At 34.0% G+C, this 21649-nt stretch overlaps 1 protein-coding gene across 1 annotated transcript in view; it reads right to left on the reverse strand.

Annotated features, from left to right (window-relative positions):
* Positions 1–21649, reverse strand: part of MEI4 (meiotic double-stranded break formation protein 4) — a 66633-nt gene that overhangs the window by 18940 nt on the left and 26044 nt on the right. The window contains exon 4 of the mRNA XM_088052626.1: positions 16583–16714. Coding sequence (XP_087908752.1) covers positions 16583–16714 — 132 coding nt within the window. The remainder of the gene's footprint in view (positions 1–16582; positions 16715–21649) is intronic.

Consider the following 21649-nt stretch of genomic DNA (forward strand, 5'->3'; position numbering starts at 1 on the left):
TGTGTATTATGTGTAGCATTTCCTTTAGTTTGTGACATGTTATGGTTCTATTTTTGTGTGTCAAAATCAGACTGCTGAGAAGGCTGAGATCTTACACAATCCACAGAATAATTAAAGAAACCTCCTTGCTTACTTAGAAATCAATTCTCAAAGGCTTTCCTTTTGCTGTGCTCATATCTTATTACCCAAGACATAACCTACCTAATTTGAAATTAATATCCATTCATTGGTATTTCTACAGCAGAACTGCCCTTGAAGGGTTGGAAAGAGTAGGTAAAACCAAACTAAATTAACAGTCACATTTTTCCAAACACATATTTTTACTTAAAGTTCTTACAGCAAAGACACAAAAAAACTCCAAAAAAAACCCCAAAAAACCCAGAGAAGTAATTCTGCCTCTCTTAAAAAATAATTCCAAGTTCTTAATGAAAAATCTGATGGATGTCTCCCACGACCAGTGTGATTGGGAAGGTGGTAACCTAACTATCCAATCCCTGGTCATTGTCAAGAATCTATAAATACTCGAGTCAGGAAAATAAAAAAAAGCTTTATTCCCTATCATACATTGAACCATGTCCATGTGAATCATTCTGTGTCCTATAGCAACATCTGTCCAACTGAACAACCAAACAAACAGAACAACCACAAACCAGAAAAATCAATCCAAACAATCCCCAAAATAAACACTCCTCACCCCTCCCCAAATAAAAAAACAAAATCCCAAAAGAAGGAACTTTAAAATAAAGTAAAAATAAAGCCACAGATTACAAGAAAGATACCCTACTTAACATAAGAAAATAAGTAGCTAGGAAAAGAACCCAAACCAGAAATAGTCCAGAATGTTTTCTACTCTAATCCTGAAGTAGAAGAAGAAAAGGATATTTCTATTCCATATGACAGTGTGAATGATACTACTAAACTGGGGATACGAAAAATCATCTGCAACAGCCCAAGACTTCATTAGATCTCTCAAATTCCTCCCAGAGAATCTTTGCAGTATTTTTCACAATGAATATATGTCAAAACCCACATTAGAACATCAAACTTGTATATTAATCCTAGATCACTGCTTGAAGATCTGTTTCAACAGAATAATGAATTTGTCAAAAAGGCAGTGGGGCCTGTCTGCTAGAGAATTTCCTTAATTCTACTACAGTTATGAATTGACTGGAACACAATTCTGGCCCCTACTTTCACATGGAATGTTATTGAAGTGCAAATTTTCTAGTGCAAAAAGCATTCTGTCCAACACAAACATAATATTTCATGGTTTGGACTGCAAATAAAGAATATCAAAGGAAGCAGACCTTTCTTCAACCCCAGAAAGTTCTCGGCACTAACAGATATTTGATTAAAGTACAAAAATATAATTTTACTTCTACATAGTTAATTGATTTTTAAATAGCATGAAGAAGTGGAAAAATAAAATTTATTATTATGGCTAATCATTTCAGGCACCATAATTATTTCTCAAACAGTATTTGTAAGATGCCAATTTATTTTAAGTATCAAGTATCACAGTTCACTGCTTATGCTCCTGGATACAACTGGCAACTAATATAACCCATCTATGTTTTATTTATTAGCTTAGCAGACAGATGTGCATTTGCTGAATTTCACATTAATTGCTAATATTTCCCTATAGCAACAAAGCCCTGAAGGTCTTGTTAGAAATATGTCAACTGAAACTGGAGTTCTGTTTCTGAGTTACATGCAAATGCTTTTACACTTTACTATTCAGACCTTGGGAGGAAAAAATCTTTTGCCAATGATGGTAACAATTATGATTGGATAAGAAAATTGTCCATATATCCCTGATATAAGGACAATTAAATTAATATACTTCAATTTCAACATAATTAAATCCATAAAAAAACCACAGGCTGCACTGTCAACTTAGTTTCATGACTACACTGATAGCTACAAAATTTCTGAAGGTCTTCTGAAAGTCAAATTTCACATGATGCATTTGACTGAAAATCCCGTGTCTTTTAAATTCCTACCGGAGAAACAGGTTCCTTAGGAATAAGTTGGTATTTTAGACTTGGCTTTAGATTTTTTTATTACTTTTTTAAAGTCTACTTTGGAATTTGGAACTTAGCATACGGAGGTAATTTACAAGTAAGATATTACTGATCAAATGGCTACAGGCATGTTATCTTTGTCGGTGAAATTTCAGAACTCTGTCTTCTGCTGAGTCAATTGCAATTAAAAAAAATAATAAAAAAAAAATTGGTATCTTGTGCACAGATTACAACAAAATTTGCCATGTTCGTTTTATTCCAATTCCTATATGTGCAGAACTTCATTGGGAGCCATCACTTCTGCACACATGAACTGCACTCAGTTGCTCACAGAGAATTGAAATCTGCAAATGGATACTGATTAAGGGAAAAGAATAAAGTCACACTCTTTCCTAACACTGAACTGCTTATTTAAAGACAAAGTGGTTATGAGGAATGCATCTTTAAAGACAATACAACCAGCAAAAAACTGAGATTTTTTGGCTGGAGAGGTGGTGGTGCTGTATGCAGAGTTAAAAACAATGTTGCATGCTGCTATTCTGACAGAATTTCTCATACTGCAACAGTCACAGTAGTCTGTGACAAAGTGTCTTTAAAGCTGACAGCAAAGATATTTAAAATGCCCAGCATTGGTTCCTCTGCCTTCACTTTACAAGCAGGAGAATCAATCAGGAAGCAGCTCAGGATGACGAAAGATGTGCCAGGGTTCCAAGTCAGCAAATGATCCTTTGGCTTTAAAGGGAGAACTGCTGCTCTCTGGCTTGGCAGCAGCTCTCCAGGGTGCTGTCCCACAGGACCAGAGACTGATGGGCTACCAGGGTCACATGGAAAAGCAGGAGCCTGCCCAGTTACATCCCCTGTCATAGAAAGAACAGCTTTGCCATGGCAACTGTGCTATGAACTCTTCTATGTTTAGTATGTCTTATTTTGGATATATCTTTCTGGGGGTTGGGTTAAAACCAAAAATTTCTTCCCCATTCCAACAGTGTTAAGAATCAATAAGATTGAGTTGCTGGAGTTATCTCAAATAACCTTTTCTTTGTATCCTGATAGCCCCTCAAAATCTCTACTTAATTTCTTCTTTGAATATTTACAGTTTCACACTGCAGTTTGAAATTGTTCAAACAAGAGCAGTAAGAAGGAAAGGTGAGCAAGAGAAGAGCAAAAGAAGGAAAAGGTGAATAGCATGAGAACAATCATAAAGTAGTATAGATATTTTACACTATTAAGATTTCTCTTTAAACCAGACATTTGTGTTTGATACTGAATAGATACTACTGTAACTGATGCTTTCTTACAGGAATCGTAGTAAAAGTGGACAATACAAAGTTTGAAAATGCAAATAGAATACTTCAGGTTTGCTAAATGTGGTACACTTTGTGAATGAAGAGACAGAGGGAAGAATCGTGTTTCAGAGTGTCAGGTAGAAGAGACAACCAGGGCACACATCACTGATAAGCAGAGGTAGCATTAGCTAAGAGTTTGTTTCATAAAAAACAAAAAATGATTAAATCATGACTTACATAGAGCCATAAGAAACATTAGTGATACAAGTTAAAGGCTATTATGAAGAAGAAGGAGAAAGAAGGAGAAGGAGAATAAGGAGAAAAGAAGAAGAAGAAGAAGCAGGAATTATAAATTATTAGGAAGGATTTACAGAATCATTCTATATAGAGGGATCCTATATAGATTCTAAATAGGAGAAAGGAAACTCAGTTATACTTACATGAACGATTTCTTAATTATTGTCTTAAATTCAAAGTAAATTCTATTATTTTAAGAGTACCCAAACTCAGTAACTATATTATGTTATTATAGTATAAATCCAAACATTTAATGTAATTTGACTGAAAAATGGGGACCTTCGGTGATTGCAACAGGTTCTGGATCTAGTCTTTAAATTTTGAATGTAGTAGTATTCAGAATTACTATTACACCATGAGTTCTATGAAAAATTTAGTTTCCTGCACATGGATTTCTTCCTCAAATAAATATTTAACAGATAGATAATACGTATCACAACAAAACAATATTTAGTCAATACTACTGATTTGATTTGTTTCAACATAAATATGGTTGGACAACTGCTTACACTTCATGCATACTTTCTCTAAGTTATACAATTATATTTTCTATATACCAAATATAACTTTATGCAGCTGTAATACTATTTCAGCATAGTTCTGTCAATCTTGATCAGGAATTTTTGTTGGGTTTTGACTTGTTCACATTTTTTATTAGCTTTTCCTTAATTTTAGCAATAAAGCAGAGAGAGCCAAAACTCATAAGCTATTATTAAAGAATAAGGAGAATAATAATTGTAAACAATGAACAGAATCAATAAAAGCTTTCAGGTTTGATGTACTAATAACACATCCTCAAATTCAGCATCTGGAAAAATCTATTGCCTGTGTAGAAAGGTGTTTGGACTAAATGACTCCCTCTGACCTCAGAATCCATGACTCAATAATATAATTTAACTTTCAAATTAATTTAAAATATTTTGCAAGGAAACTAAAAGGTAGGTTCTGAAATTAAAATGTATGCTAAAACACATTTTGAAGAATAGCTCTTATGATACACATATTCAAAAATGAGAAAAAAGGTTCTTGAGTATTATTAATTTTGTCATTAGCATAAAACAACCCAGAACAGTTCATATTCTTTGAAATGCTATTCAAGTGAATACAGCTGTAATCTACTCATTACTCAGATCCTTACATATAACTGTGCACAACTCTCTAAGGTCTCAATCAGTGGTGCAGTCCAGTCTTCAGCTACTTTTTCCCCCCAGTCTCCAAGCCCTCTTTTAAGATTACCATTTCCTCCATCTTTAGAGATAAATTATATTATACAGAGGTGTTACAGTGAATACTGAATATAAGCAGGGACATGAGAAGTAATCTATCTGAGAAACACAAAATTCACAGGACTCCAAATATGAAATCCCCAAAAGGCTTCCTCTGATGCAAATCAGTCACTTCTGTGCAAAAATTACCTGTTTAACATGCCAGCCAGGACACATCTAATCTACATCCTGAACTTTTACAACTGCCTGAAGAAGAGAGTTTTAACCTTCTGCAATTTGAAATCCTGATTGTGGGATGTGTTTGTAGTTTTCTAAAATTAGTGAAATTTTGTAAATTTTCTTTTAAGCCTCTATCCTGACCTACTAGCATTAATTATTACATCCTTATTACACAAATCTCCCCAAAACTAGCATCCACACTCTCAGAATCGTATTTCAATTTATTCTAGTGTAGCTTTGCCTCCTTTCCCCCTTTGTGAAAATTTTGACCATATTACTAATGTTAATGTAATACATAAATAGGAGTTAAAGAGTTCAGATATATGGCTGAAAGGGTGCTAGTGTTTAATCCCACCCTCACCCTGAGATAAGTTCAAGTATGACTTACGTCACCTCCAAAAGATGCTCATCATGAATATATTTAAGTACTTCAATAAGTTTGACATCAAACCTTAATCAACACATACGTTTCCTGTTCACTCCAGTACACAAAAGGATTACTCTCCTTGTATAACAACTTTTCATGTTCTGGGAGATATTTACAGCTTCTCTTTACCCTCAGTCCTCTCTTTTTCCAGATTATTTTATAGAAACAGGTATTTTGTCAACAGTATCTCTAAACACATCAAACATGCACACAAAGAATCCCATGAAGATTACTTATAAAAGATGAAAATGCCCTATTCTGTGATTTATTGTATTTTTAAATAAATGCAAAACTTTAAAAACAGATCCAAACCACAAACCAACCAATAATATTTTTTTTTTTAGTAATCACATTTATTTCTGATATTTTGATCAACTCTTTCTCATATATCCTATGTTGCCTATTTATATAGTAGCACAGTTCTAATAAATATTACATTAAAATTATAATGAATAGTAGGCAAAATTTCACAGTCATCATGAAACACCATTTACTGCTTGGCCTATTTAGCAACACTATCTGTAGAAAACAGACAAATTTTGAGAAATATATTAATAATTTTTCCATTATTTCAGAAGTTACACCTTAAAGGTGATTAGTAATGCTGTATAGCAAATAACAAAATATTATTCCATAAAAAAAGATAATTTGGTAAGGAGTTTAATTTCCATGTGACTCTAAAGTCATTAGGGGAGCAGAAACCCTCTTCCTTTTTGTTAATCTTAAATCATGTATAAGGAGAATCTCAGCAGCTTTATGCTTTCCCTGAAAGTTAATTCCTCTACTTTTTCTACAGTGGTATCTACACTCTAGAGAAACAGACGGGTACAGTTTAGAAAGAGCTGTCTTTTGCATGATAATTAATTTTTAAGAACCCATGACCATGGAAAACTGTATCTTAAATAATCCACAGACTGGAATCAGCTCCTACATTAGAAAAACATAGGTATAAACTTCTAATTAATTAAGTTCAGACACTCGAATTTAAGTAGGTTCTTCTTCCAAGCTAAGTAGAGTTGAGCAGCTCTTGAGCAGCCACCATGCAGAATAAACTAGTGGGAAACATTCCAGAGGTCGGCCAAAGAATTCACTAGCAGAATCATGAAACATTGAGGAAATTAAAGTCTATGATTCAGACTATGTTCTTTTATATTGCAAATAATGATCTTATTTATTTTATATAGTTTCTTAATGTACTACTAGCTCCCTGCTAGGAAAGGCAATTTAAAATACATATAATGACACTACAAGCCTAATTTGTTTCTTTTATGCCTACAGGTGTTTGGCTGTGATTTGGTTTTTTTGGTTTGTTTTGGTTTTTCTTTTTGTAAAGGGTTCTTGCTTCTGTTACTATAGAGAATGGATGATGCTCAATCAGAGTAAATATTACTCAGTATTTCTTCTGTTCTTGTTATATGCATGGCCATGAAATGTGCAGTATTCAGTCTCTGCTCTGAATACCGAATTAATATTTTCTTTTTTTTTATGACAACCATTGCTATAATTGCCACACATACCACAGACCACAAATATTACTTTAACTTCATAAATGCTTTTAGAGTAAGGTAATGCTTTCCTACTTTTAGGAAAGAATCTTTTCAATATAGCTGCTAATCCATTCTTGGCCTCTAGGACATGATTTTACAATGCCTGCTATTACACAGAAATGTATAAATTCAAAGCAAAGCCCATGCTGGCTTCTGTGAAAACGGTGAACACTTATGGCTTCCTCTTCACATACAAAAATGGCCTGAGAAAGAAATCTACAGAAAAAAAAGTTTCAGTCTGAATGGTAAACATTTTCCAAAATTTACAAAATGGAAAAAAGCTCTTATAATAGAAAACACTATAATTTACCTGATCTACAGTGTGGGCGAATTTTACTGTGTGAGAATTGATTCTTTTGTCTTGCTTCTGAGAGAGAAAAGTATTCTTTTCACATTATACCTGAAAATTTATTCTGTTTTCAGCAGATGGTACAATAATGTCTTTCAACAATACAGCATTTATCTGACAAAAGCACAACTCACTAGTCTAATTTTGCTATCAATATTGGAAATATGAACTGGAATTATACATCATTTATTTTTGAGAAAAACATACCAATTATCTAGAATTACTTCTTATTTTCAGTGAGAAAGAGTTTTCAAGCCTAAAGGCGCCTTGCCCTCTTCAGCCCCAGACTTGTGGTGTTACCTTCTCCTGGATAAGAGCTAAGAGTCTGTGAAAGACATACAAGGTTTGGTATGCAATCAGCTCTGAGAAGTAAAAGAAAGGTAATTGTGATGGGGTTTATATGGCTGGAAGGGAGGTGTGATAACATGAAAGACACAGCAGTAACACAATAGCAGCAGACACTGAGAATATCTAGATGGATACAGAAGGGAGGTTAATCACAATGAAGGATCACCATGTTGATGACTCCTGCTCCTGGCAAGCACTGCACCTAGAGGTAATTTGAGTTCTCAGTAATCCTTGGTCATTTACCTGTTCCTTCTGCATGGCCTAACCAGCAGCACCTTACCTCCCCCATGAGCAAAAAGAATGTATGTTCTCTGACTTGAGTAGACACAAAGAAAGGTTCATCAAGTTTACTGTATAAGCTGCACGCTTCCCAACTGGACTACAAATCTAAATGAAAAAACAAAACAGCTCCTAAAAGATCCAAGTTTCTAGATAAGTAATTCTGCTAGCTTGCTCAAGTAATTCAAAACCCTACTTAAAATCAGGCAAGTTCTAAATTAAACAGATAGAGAAGCTAATGTGTTGCTTTCCTTGAAACTACTTCCTTCATTAAAATAATTTAAAAATAAACAAGAGAAAAGATCTGGGACATAATTAAATATAATTAGTTCTAGCTGTTATTCAAGGTCCCTCTGAAATATCTTTCAGTCCTGGAAGGCTAAGGGCTAATTTAGTGAGTTATGTGCTTTCATCCAAGTTTCTCAGGTACATGAAAGGTTTTCTAAAGGATGTTTGAGAAAAATGAGACATTTCAGAGCATGTCTCAATATTCACCTTACGTTTCCATAAAATGATAATTATTATCTTCACTAGTTTGTAAATCCTATAGTGTTACTCAAGCTCCTTTAGGGTTTGCTAAACAGTATTACTTCTTTGTAGGTAGAAAAATGACTTGTCTCTATATGACTTAACATCTTTTCTTTTAGGAACTCAACTAATTTGCAACTATAATCTCACTTCTAGAAAATTTATCAAACACAGCAGGTTTAGAAATGATACAACAGCAGAAGTGATGGACACACCAGAGGATTATGCCACCATTCAGAATGACCTCAAAAGGACAAGAGAAATCCTGAGTTGCTGCAAATGGAAGTTGCAAAAAATGGTTTGAGGAGGTTGTTACACTAGATCATTTCCAGATGCTGTTTCTAACCTTTTCCATTCCATACTTTGACAATCATTCAATAAATTCAGTCTGTTTAAGTTAATCAACAGGACTGAATCATAGTTAAAATAATCAAATTGTGTAGGAAGAACTCAAAATGATTAACTTATTCAGTTACTCTAAACCAATTATTTTTATAATTTATTCCAATAGGCAGAAATACTACTTAAATTTTTAACCCTATTACTCCACTCATATTTATCATACAGAATTTGCTATAGTATTCTGTATTAACTGTTGTAGCTAGGCTTAGTAAAAGAGCTTTGATTAAATTATAAGGCCCTACAAAGAGTTCTTGAAAACTGCAAGTTCAGCTAGAAGTTTAATAATCTGAAAACTCAAGAGACACTAGTACTAACTTTTAATGAAAGATTTAATTATAAAGATGAAATAGAGCCCAAATGATCTTGTTTCAAGACAGTACACCCAGAGGTTTAATTGGGCTTTGCCAACTCAATTCCAGGAGTGACAGATGCCAAGAAATTCAAAACGTACAAGCTACATCTTCAAAGTCTGCACTATAATCTTGCAACCTGGGATGCCACTGTCTATGAAAAAGCAGAAATAAACATATATTTTTATTCTATTTTTCTCATTTTTCTGCTCCATGAATTTGGCTTCTCCCTATGTAAATTGCTATTAGAATCAAGTGAAAATAACCCGTTCTTATGTAACATAAGCCAAACTGGAATGGATTCAAGAAGGTTATTTTCTAAAACTACTTTTAATTCTGTAAGGTTGGTGCTACATGCATTTCAAATATATACTTCATCAGAAAAGAAAAAATTTTACAAGATACACAATACAAATTGTGGTGCCATAAATTTTTCTGTAATAGTATATGTCCGCAAGGGTGCATTGACAATTGTGGTTCACCTCAGCAGGGGTATCTGGTTACCTGCATTTCATACAAGTTCAAGACTGCAACCAGCAATGTCTTAATCCTTAATCTGATCAAGCCATAAAAATCACATATTCTGCCTGAGGACACTTCAGCTTCTCTTTCAGGAACACCTCCAACTTCAGTAAAACATACCCTGTTGCTCAAATCCTGGACATCCAAACCTTACACCAATCCTGCAACTCATAATTAACATGCAGATCTAAACACACTTAGCTGCTGCTCTCCTTCTCTCTCACCACAAACCTAGTCCACTATTCCATTCCTGCATCTCCAAAGCCCCTTTGAGTCAATAAACTCACTCTTACTCTGACACTTACTCAGGCCTGCCAATACAGTAGCCACACTGAATCAGTTGTGGATGGAGGTTACATCATCAGTGCCTTCCTAAAACTGAATCCTCAGATCACTAAGTCCTCAGCACAACAAGCTTAAATGTATCTCTGATATCTTCTATAAAGATGTTCAGCTTTAGCTCATCCCACCCTATCTCCCTAAATTAAATCTACACCAGAAATGCTGTCAATGTAGCACTGAATAGAAGTTGCTGCTGATACCAGTTGTGAAACCCACTTTCCCCTCTGGGCACAGAATTAATAGTGGTTTGCTGCCCTGCCAGATCAAGCCTTGACCAGCCAGGGAGAGTGTTGTCACCCAAAACAAATACAAAGTTTAAAATATGGTATGGAGCCAGATTTCATCTTCCACATGTCTCAGTCATGCAAACCATAATTCCAATCAGTCACAAAGCAAACTCTATGCAGCTAATACCTTTTATCTCGGATATAAACATACTCTGTTAATAACTTCTGCATCAGTTAAATCCATGAGAGACAAAATTCTGCTTGTTTCAGAGCCAAACTTGGGACAGCAGCTACTTCCGACCAAACTTGGGACAGCAGCTACTTCCGACCGTGGCAGCAGCACTTGAACATTTCAGAAAGCACCAAACAAACATCAGTAAATCTTCCTGGTCTTTTATATAGTGATGGTTATGCAGGAGCTCTAGAGGAAGATAACCACAGCTTTAAATGTATTTTTAGCAAAACCAAATGAAATCAAATGAAATGAAACCAAATGAAACCAAATGAAAGGAGGTTCCAACAGGAGAAGCTGATGTTCTAAGTCACTATGTACAGATCCGTCACACATTTAGAGAGACAAGTCTGTGCAAAGCTAAGAAATCCAAGATATTGATGTGTCCTGTAAAATGAAAAGAATGTTTGAAAGAAAGATGAAATTATGATTTTACACTACTATCCTCTATTATTCCATAGTTTCCATTTACTTTTTACTATATTTATCTAAGGTCTTAATGAGAATTTTAATTATGAGCTGAAGTTACTCTTTAAACAAAAAATTATTTTATCAGTGATTCCCAGTTAGAAATTCTAGGACTACAACTCTTTACTTCTCCATTTTATGAAGATGCAAAATACTAAAGCAGCAAATAGACTGCAAAGCCACTGACACAGGAACTGTGCATTTATAATGTATCCCAAAAAAGCATTTCGTGAAACTGTGTTAAAAGCATGCATGATGAAGACTTTAAACAATTCTCCAAAATCAAAAGCCAAAGGTAAATCTGTAACAAAAATCTGTTACCTTTCCTGGAAACTGAACTTTTAAGAGCACATATGGTGTATATGCTATTCACAGAAACAACTGCAATACCCTAAAAGCATTAAGGAAGCAGTGCTCAATTTTCTCTAACATCATTCCATTTTGCAAATCATTGTCAGTAAGCAGGAATGCTCAGTGAGAAAGGGAGCTTAACAGGAACATTAAAACTATCTTTTTGAAGACACAGGTTTAAGTAAAACTCAAATGGTCTTCCAGACTAGCAGGTATACCACATATGTCACAAAAATCTGACACCTTGTCCTTATTCTGCTTTCAGGCATGCAAAAGAACTAAATGAGCTGTAAAGAAAGCAATATGAGGACGGTATTAACACTGAGAATAAGGAAGTAAAACCAGCATCGGCCCACATTTAAAAAAAGAAGGTGGAATGAAAGCTTAACTGCATCAGAAATTCAAATAATCAATAATTGATTTATAATCATATTATTTTTGGTTTTGTTAGGTTTTGGCTTTTGGGATTTTCTAGTTTGTTTTTTTTTTTAAGCCTGAGTTTTAAGTTTGTGCACAGTTTGAAACAAGAAGATTTCCAGAAATATTACTTAGTAACTTTTTGAGCTATAATGAATTTTGGTATCTTTAATTAAGCATTTTTCCCTTTTCCAGCATTATGTTTCCATGAATGACATGATTCACCAATATTAAGAGTAATAATACCCTAGTTGACAGAGTTCTTCTCATGTAATTGATATTTGCCGCTTCTGCTCCCAAACACACCTGAGGTTTTCTGATTACATGTCATCCTCAATTTTGCCAAGCACCTAAGTGTAGTCAAAGCCCTGCTACCTTTTAGTTCTGTAGGAACACTTCTAAACTCCTTTTTCCTTAATGCTATCATTTCAAGATAATATGAGAGGGAAGAGAAAACTGCCTGAACCATTTGTCATTTCCCAGCTCTGTCCAACATGCAAGTATCTCAAAATCTAATCTGTAATAGGGGATGACATATGCAGCAAAAGCAGGTATACACTTCCAGGGTGTATGACACTCTTTAGGCATATACCAAGTCTCAACTGATTCTTTCATTCCTGCCTTTCAGGGAAGAGATTTACGTATTCCCAAATCCGTATCTCCACGCTAGGTATATAAGAAAAAAGTGCAGATCCACTAATTATTCTATCCATCCATTTCCTTCATTATCAGTAGCATCAGCAGTTGCACAGACTAAAAATTACTTTTACTAAAAATTACATTTACTCAGCGTACTATTTTGCAGCATCTTTAACACTTCACAATTGGAAATATGCTAAAATCTCTGCTTACAAACATAACAAAGAATGAAATGACATCTTAAAAAGTGTGAGCAGACGTCCAGATGCAAGTTAAACTGTTTTCATAGGGTCTACATAACACCAATCTCTTTTTTCTTACCTAATTATTAAATTTTCTTACCTAATTATTAATCTGATGTATCAGCAAAAGTCAAACAGTAGAAATTACAAAAAGCCAAATATACTTGATAACCATTTTAGTACCTCAAACAGCAGCAGACCGCAAAAAATATTCAGCTTCTCTAGCTGCATAATATTCTCAGTCATTTTTTTCTTAACTATTTTACCCATGTTCTACCATAGTTGGGAAAAAATAGTACAGCCTTTTTGTCTAACCCGCAAGAAACCTTTATTACCACGTATATAAACTTACATTTGAAGATATTAGACATACTGCATAAATAAACTTCTAGGGAAGAGGAGATTGTCTGAAGAATTCTCTACATTGTATCAGACACACTTGCCTTTGGAATAAAGCATGAGGTGCATGCATACCACACCTGCCCAGAGCAACCACTGGATACAGAATGGATACCTGGAGAAAGGCTTATGAGGAAAACTCTGACATGAATAGCTCAGTTCTCAGCACTTTAAGCCTTTTGATCATCTAGCTGAACCCAGCTATAGGAAAACAACCCAGTAAACCTATGTGCTTTCCATTTCTGGGCCTCTGTCTTTGAAAGTTACCATAAAGGAAGATCTGCTATCATGAGAGAAGCTCAACATTTGAAAAATAATCCATCTTCCACAGTATCTAAAATCTTCCATTTTGAAATCTTAGTATCTTACAATTCTGTCTGTTCTGCAGTAGGAATCCAATTGGGGATCAGAAAATTTCTATTTCATAGTAAGTTAAGGTTTAATTACAGTATTCTTATAAACTGTATTTATGAAGCATGAAAGATTCCTATTATACATAAAACTCAAAAGCCCATATACAACATCTGTAAAAATAAAGAGAACAAACTGAGTTTATATTAACATGACTTTGTCTAGAATTCAGCATGCTGGTGTCAGCAAAGCACTTAAGTATGTGCTTTATTTTGAGCTCATGACAAAGTACTTAAACAAATTAAAGCAAACTACTAACTTACTTGAGAGTTTAGTAACATAAAACTCAACTGTGTGGAAAATCAGGTTAACTATACTGTTTTACATGCTTCTTTATTACTTTTCATATTAATACGTGGAAATACTATATATAAAATGATATGATTCATTTGACATTAATTTGCCATATTGTAAGATTAAAGGATTTAACCAATTAGACAACAATATAAAAATATTCAGAGTAATCTCTGTACTTGTCTGTTGTAGTTTAGTAGAAACACTGTCCAATGGACAACCTAATTTTTTAATTTGTACAGCATGGGGCACAGACAGCACTTTAGAACTGTGGGTCATAGACTGGTAAGCTTGTTCCAAGAGTACATAGTTACAAACTCTCTAAAAACCAGTCAGAATTATAAAGTAAAATATTTTTTTATCCAGTATGTATACACAAACCTTCAAGGGGTTGAGCTGACATTCCATCTACTGAAGACATGATGAAATATAAAGTTGAATATTCTTGAATTCATGAATTTGACAAACTATTTGGAACTTAGCTCAAGTCTTAATGAGGAAGTTAAAATAGAAATGTTGAGCTCTTTAGATGCTTCATTTAGAAAAATTAAAAGGAATGTTGTTCTATTCCAACAATATTGAAATAAAATATTACTACAAAAAATAAAGCAGAAATTTGCTTGGATGAATAAGACATTTTTTTCAATTTCTGTTTTCCATCAAATGTTCAAAAGTTAATTGCAAAGTAACCCGGATATAGGTCTTAGATAGCTCTTTATTCCTCCTATCTGCCAACAACAATTGAACTAACAATGAAGCAAACCAAACCTCATGTATTTCCACACCTCTAATCATAACTAAAATTCAGAATCTCTAATTTGATTGTTTTAAATGGGAGATACTCTTTGCAATTAACAGTGGTTTTGCCTAAGAAACAAAACACAATTAGGATACTTGTCAGCTAATGAAGTTTGATTATATGAAGTATTATCATTCTCCAGACTCTAATTTAAGTATTTATGAAGAGTTTTTTTTTAAAGCTGGTGTTTTGTTTATTTCAAACTGATATTGTATTATTAGATTGGATTATAAAACAAGTAAAAATTCTTTAATCCTTTTTAGAATAGTACCTACCAGAAGTCTTGCTACACAAATTAGGAAACATTTGGAAGCAGGTCCATAAATCAGGCCCTCAGAATTAAAGTCCTATTGTGATATATTTCCAGAATATTATCACATATAGAATATATGAGAGTTTGCAAATGAACACAATACATCTATTTGGACTAAATGCAAGAATGCATGAACTTTAAAAACACTGACTTCACCACAAGCTAAGAAAACTAGAACTTCAGTTTCTTTTCCTACATGTACTGCAGCACTTCAAAATCCTACAGTGTCAGCTACAGATTGACAGATGCCCAGCTCCTGAGGCTTCAGCAAATATGAAAGCAACAAAAATAATTACAGTATGGCAAGGTTAAGCAGTTCCATAGTAACTAACTCAGTAAAGCACAATGCTCAGTATGAGCTTGATATCACTGTGGAGCATTGAAAGGTTTTGTGTTGCCGCTGGCAAAACTCTGAAAAGAAAGATGGCTAATTCTGTTAAACATGTGAGATTTAAAAATGTTAAAAATGAACAGCTGCTTTAAACTTAAAAAAAACCCAATTATTGTTTTAAATTATACATTTCCATATCCTTACAATTGTTAAAAGTCTGTTGACTTTTGATTGTCATCAATAAATCTTGTATTCTAGCAGTGACCTGAAATAAGACACAGCTCATTGTCTAATTCTTTCAAGAAATGGCATTTTCAGAATATAATTAAAACATACTAGAAATTTGGGTTGGGAATTACATACTCCCTCTCCAACAGTCCAAAATTTCTACTACATCATATCCTAGAAGTAAAAAGAATAAAGTTAAGACTGCTTGAGCAACACTTAACCCTTTTGTTAAATTAGACCACTGCAAAATAAATTTATGGTGGATGTTTTTGATATGTATCAATACATTATTTTCCACCAAATAAAAAGCTTTTAGGATAGTGTAAAATCAAGTTGCAATCCCAAGTGAAGTGGAACACTTTGCATAAAATACATACCAATGCATAGAAATACATGAAAAATCTATGTAACCCCTATTTATTTCATATATTTCTTTTCCAAATGTTGAAGGAACATCCATTCTCTCTCCCTCTCTTTCCTCTACAGTTTACTGGAAAAAAATATTTAAGATAAATTTTACCAAAAGTTCTATTCTGCTCTTTACTTCATACTCATTGTAACAAACTAATAACAATATTATGTGCTGGATAACTTTTTCATCATGAAAATTAATAATTTGAAATTATTGAATTAATGTGAAACATGAAATCTAATTCTGAAATAAAATACAGAAGCTGATTTTCCAGTTTTACATGAGCTAGAGAGAGAATAGCAAAGCTGCATTGTATGTTCAGCTGAATACTAAAGTTATATTGCCCGCATAGTCAACAATTTATACATTGCACTAAGTCTCTAACTCATTACTTCAAGTATTTTGAAAATTATATACTATGATAAAAACTCATACAGTCTATTTATTATCCAGTCTGATAATAATTTTACCTTTCCATATGGAATTTTCTCATACTTTATGCCTCTCTTTTTGAATTTGCTGTTTAAGGTACCTCCTAGCATTTTCTGGGTTCTTAAATCTTAATATTCTATAGAATGATGCTTTTTTTACATTTTAAGAAACAAATAAATACAGTTAAAACACTCCACAACACCACTCTTTAGCCTTTGTGGAAAAGAAAAGGTGACAGTACCTGGTGAGCTTGCAACAACTGCTCAGCAAACTGACGGACTTCCGATAGGAGAAGCGATATTAAAGAATTTCTTAGTATGTTGTTCCTTCCTAGCAAACCCAGAGTTTGTGATACAGAATGCAGTGCCTGAAACTAAAGAGAAACAACAGTAAATTGAATCTTTCAAAATGCACCTCAATCATTTTTTATCCCAAAATATCAAGCAGAAAAGGGATTTACATATTAAAATGTTAAAGAGAAAAGTCCCATTTGAAACTTTAGAGTTTAAAATTCTATCGATAATTGACGTATTGATATATGGGATCTATGAGAAATCAACATCCATCCTCACAAGATTAACATTACAGGAAACTGTCATGTGAACAAACAGCTCCAAAAGTGTGAACTCCTCGGGACACCACTTTCCAGCATTAGATGTCATCATACCCATCTCCTCACATAGCAAATTGGTGACTACCCTGCACATACAGTTCTTCTGCTTTTCACAGCTAGACAAATAAATTAACAAATTCTTTGAAGTTCAAACACATAACCTGAGAGCTGTACCAGGGTGCTCTGTCAATATAGTTATTGGGAAAAAACTTGATTAAATGCTAACTGCTAGAAGACACACTATGTATCTGTATGTATTTTCAAATCCAAACAATTCACTTTCATATTGTTCTTTAACAATGCATTACTCCTGAACCACAAGAGAAGTGATGTAGACCTACATGAGAATTATATTAGTAATTTTTTGCCACAGTTTCTTCTACTAAAAAAAATAAACTGCTTTCTTTGTTCCCTTAAATTGAAATTGAAATAAATAGCTATATAATGAAGCATTCTGCTCTACAAGGTACACAAAATTTTTCTATATGTAAATATACTGGAATTATTTCAATGGAAAAATAAGTAAGACACATACTGTAACTTGTATTTTTTATATAAATACATATCCCCCACAACATTGATACGCAGTAACTCTTTGCAAATGAGTATTTTTGACTGGAAAAAAGGATACTCTTACACAAATTTGTATGATTTGAATAAGTATGATTCTTAACCACTCAAAGCAGATCACGGCATCCTATTAACAATCTAGATTACAGCTCCAGCCAACTCACATGTGTTTAAATAAGCATATATATATATATATATACACACACACATATGCATATATATATATTAAATATATATTATACATATATATATTATATACACGTATATATGAATAAAAACACTTGCCTACCATTTATAAATTTACATTAGACGAGTCCTGTTGGAAAACGTTTCCAAGCACATGAAAGGCAGAAAGGTATTCTGGGAGCAGTCAGCACGATTTTATTTAGGGGAAACATTTACCTAGATTTTTCAACACTGTCTCTTGTAAAATTGTCACTGACCAAATTTTGGGCTAGGTTAAGTAGAAAGCAAGGTTAACTGAAATATTTTGCTGTAAAAACAATTAATTAGGTAACTTTTACAGTTCTTGCTTGACTGCCTGATCAGCAGTTGATGCAAAGCCTATTTACCAGCCTCTTCCTGCTGAAGAAGTGCCCAACGTGAGACTCCTATGGACAGTCAGAACAATCCAACTTTGACAAAACTTTGCTGTCAACCATCTCACTTCTGCATGAAGTGCTGCACTTCTGCTACTTCCAAAACAAGTAGCAAAAGAAATCTAGAAAAGACACACAAGTCTCAAGTTCAGAATCAAATCTGCATGCAGAGATACAAAGTAAACTCCGCCTATTAAAAAGAATTCATAAATTGTACACATACAGCTTTGAGAAGCCTGTGTAATTAAAATCATTCATCAACATATACACCAAAGAGTCTATAAATATGAAATATGAGTGAAGATGTGATAAAAATAGGTTTCTGAACAATTAAAATGATATGAAGGGATAATGTAATGCATGCATCTATCTGTGCTTTGAGGATATATGAATTTAAATGAGACTCATATACAGGAAATATATGCCCTTCCAAACAAAACAATGACTCCTCTTTCTAAAAATAAAGTAGAAATTACAATTTTGAAAGTGTCTTCCACAGTATCTACTAGAAACAAGTTTTCAGCACCTGGATAGTTGTGCCGTGACAACACCCATGTTCCCAAGGGTACAACCGCTTCAACTCAAGGTTTAAAAAATGCTTAAAAAATAGCACGTTTTTCAGTAAAGCTGACACTCCTTTTTATTTATTTAAATAAATTAAGAAGGGATACAAATTTTAAAGTTCTACATTTTCAGAGCATAACATTGAGAATACTTGCTAATTTGCCTTTGGTGAGCAAGCAATCTAGGCAATCCAGAGCAGTTTTTTAGGGTAATCTTTCCCAAAGATCACAGTAAAACATGAATATTTTGTTCTTGTTTGAGCTCTTTTTGCTTATATAACTTTTGATGGATAATGAAGCAATGAAATACTTTTGTGCAATTATTAATGCTAGCAGCTGAGATTTAACTAAAATAGTATCTTCCAAAAATTTCTGTATCCTTTATGGTTTGGCAAGAATTATCCAGTCATTTTCTATTTGGAATTTTTGAGGATGAGATAACAGGGAACCTCGAAATTTTCAGCCTCAGCCTCTACTAAGGGAAGTAAATTGGTATTTTGTATTTTGTAATGATGACACTTAGGGTACTTGAGATATGGGTATCAATGGCACCAAAAAATCCCACTGGTGAATTCATTATTATTTAATAAATATTCTTATTAAATGTATCCTTATAATAAAAATATTTCACAGTAACATATTACAGAAAATATATTTAATAAATATTAATACTGATCTTTGAAATCCTGCTGGTTTATTAAAGAGCATTGGTTTTACATAGTATCTTGATGGATCTCTTACATTCCTATAAGAATATTTTAAGAAAATAAGAGACAACAAAGAAGGTTCAAATAATGTTCATAGACTGCATGCAGAACAAATTTATAGTATATAAGCAATAAATCTGCAAACAGCAAACAAAAAGAAGACTTTGTTGTACAGCAATGCTCATGTATTGCTAATTATACTCTGGAAACATTCAAACTAAAAAAAAATCTAATATTATGTTGTTTCATTAAAGATAAAAGCATATGTTCAGCTCTCAAATCTACCCAACGTTAAAAAGAAACAGAAATCTTTTCATCCCTTGGCCTTGTTTAATTTTGTAGATGAAATAAAATCAATGCATTTCAGGAATCCTAAGGTAAAAGCAGTCAGAAAATTAGATTATAAAAAATATACCATTAGAAACAGGAAATGGTGGAGCCTAGTACACTGTTCAGGTCCTGCATCACCTCTCCTTCCCCTTCCTCGCACACCCCAGGTTCTAATGTCTTCCCATATTATTCAGTATGCAGAGCAAGAGAAGGTAATGCTGTGACAGCAGTTGGGAAGGATGTGTGGATTGTCGACCTGGCTGTTGCCAAAATGAATATATAATGTCAATGTTTGGCTTATCTCAGGAATACTAACTTGGTTTCTCCTTCACCCAGCTACAGATTTTAAAGCCTACTTGAAGGTATTATTGACCTTTCACTTCTTTCCTAGTGAATTTTCTAGTGGCTATCAAAAGTTACTTGGAGAGGAAATGACTGATAACCAAAGCAGACAGCACACTCCCGTAAGCCCTGTTTCCCAGGAAACAGCATAAAAAACTTAGGAATTAGTTTTTTAGAACTCATTTATCAGCATGTTAGATTTTATTTAATAGTGGATGTCTAAAATTTTTGAGTTTAATTCCTTCATGAGTTGCATGATTCACTATACCAGGCATCTATGATAACTGCACCTTACTTTCTGTTTTGCTAATTTACAGTTTTTGTCCCAAGTAACAGCTTTCTTTCCCAATAAACTGACATATTTGGCAACACAAGACAGGCAAATAATTATTCCAGATACCCTCAAATTGAGAGCTGTTATAAACAAAACTATTTTCACCTTTGATTTCACATTACCCTTTCCCATTTAGTCCTACCTGACTTTGACTCCTAATCATCAATGCCAATTGAAAAGCTCACTTTTATACAGAGAACATTAGCACTCCTCTTATCTCCGCATTGCTTCCTTTATTTAATTGATGTCTCTCCCTGTTTACATGGCAATATTTCTTCTATCTATTAGTCTCAAGAATTGATACACTTTATTTCAACTCTTTGCTGACAATTCAGCTGAGGTGCCTTTTACACACAGGCATAGGCAAAAACTGGAGGAGCTGGAAGCCACAGTGCTGCTAGAAAGCTACAACCTTTTTGCTGTTACTGAAGCTCAGTGGGACAAACCCCGTGACTGGAGCATGATTATTGAAGGCTAAAGAGTGCTCAGAGTAGACAGGGGAGGAAGAAGTGGAAGGGTCACCCTCTGCATCATAAGTGGGATCAAGTGCGGAGAGTTGTCTTGGAAGAACATTCACGAGCAGCTTGAGAGCCTGTGGGCACGAGACTGGGGCAACAAAGGGAACTTTGTGACTGGGGCCTACTACAGGCCCCTGGTCAAGAGCAGCCTGTTGACAAAGTCCTTTTACAGAAGGCATTGAGCTGACAGACTCTTCTGATGGGGAGCTTCACCCCACTACCTGCTGGACAAACTAACTTTGTCCTGTAGTTCTTCCATAATTGTAGCTTTAGTGTATGCTCTGCATCAGCTGAGGCTGTCTGAGAGGGGAAGATGGACAGCATTTTGTTTCATTCATTCTTCTCTAGTTACTTCTATGATCCACTTTACTGAAGTAAATGAGGGTCAGTCAGCTTGGTGATTGCTTTAGACAGTAGTCATTTTCAAGACAATGGGTTTCAATTACCATTTGACTTAAGTCTCTATACAAGAACAACAGATTGCTGAGAAAATTTAATTCAATAATCAAGAGATTCAAACATTGACTCCTACTAGACCTCAAAATCCAGGCAACATGTTTTAATATTCATACAAATGAAGTGCTCTTCCCCTGTAAAAGCAAAATCTTTTGCTTGATGAAAATGCACCCATAGTATTCCCCTTGGGACTCAATTAATTACAAAAATTGAAGCCTGCTCGTTTTACACTTGAAAACCACCAGTGACATGAATAACTACTTTTAAATCTTATTT

This window comes from Pseudopodoces humilis, chromosome 3, assembly GCF_049639895.1.
Source record: "Pseudopodoces humilis isolate 2021_Gansu_Grassland_sample_001 chromosome 3, ASM4963989v1, whole genome shotgun sequence".
NCBI classification, from domain to species: Eukaryota; Metazoa; Chordata; class Aves; order Passeriformes; family Paridae; genus Pseudopodoces; species Pseudopodoces humilis.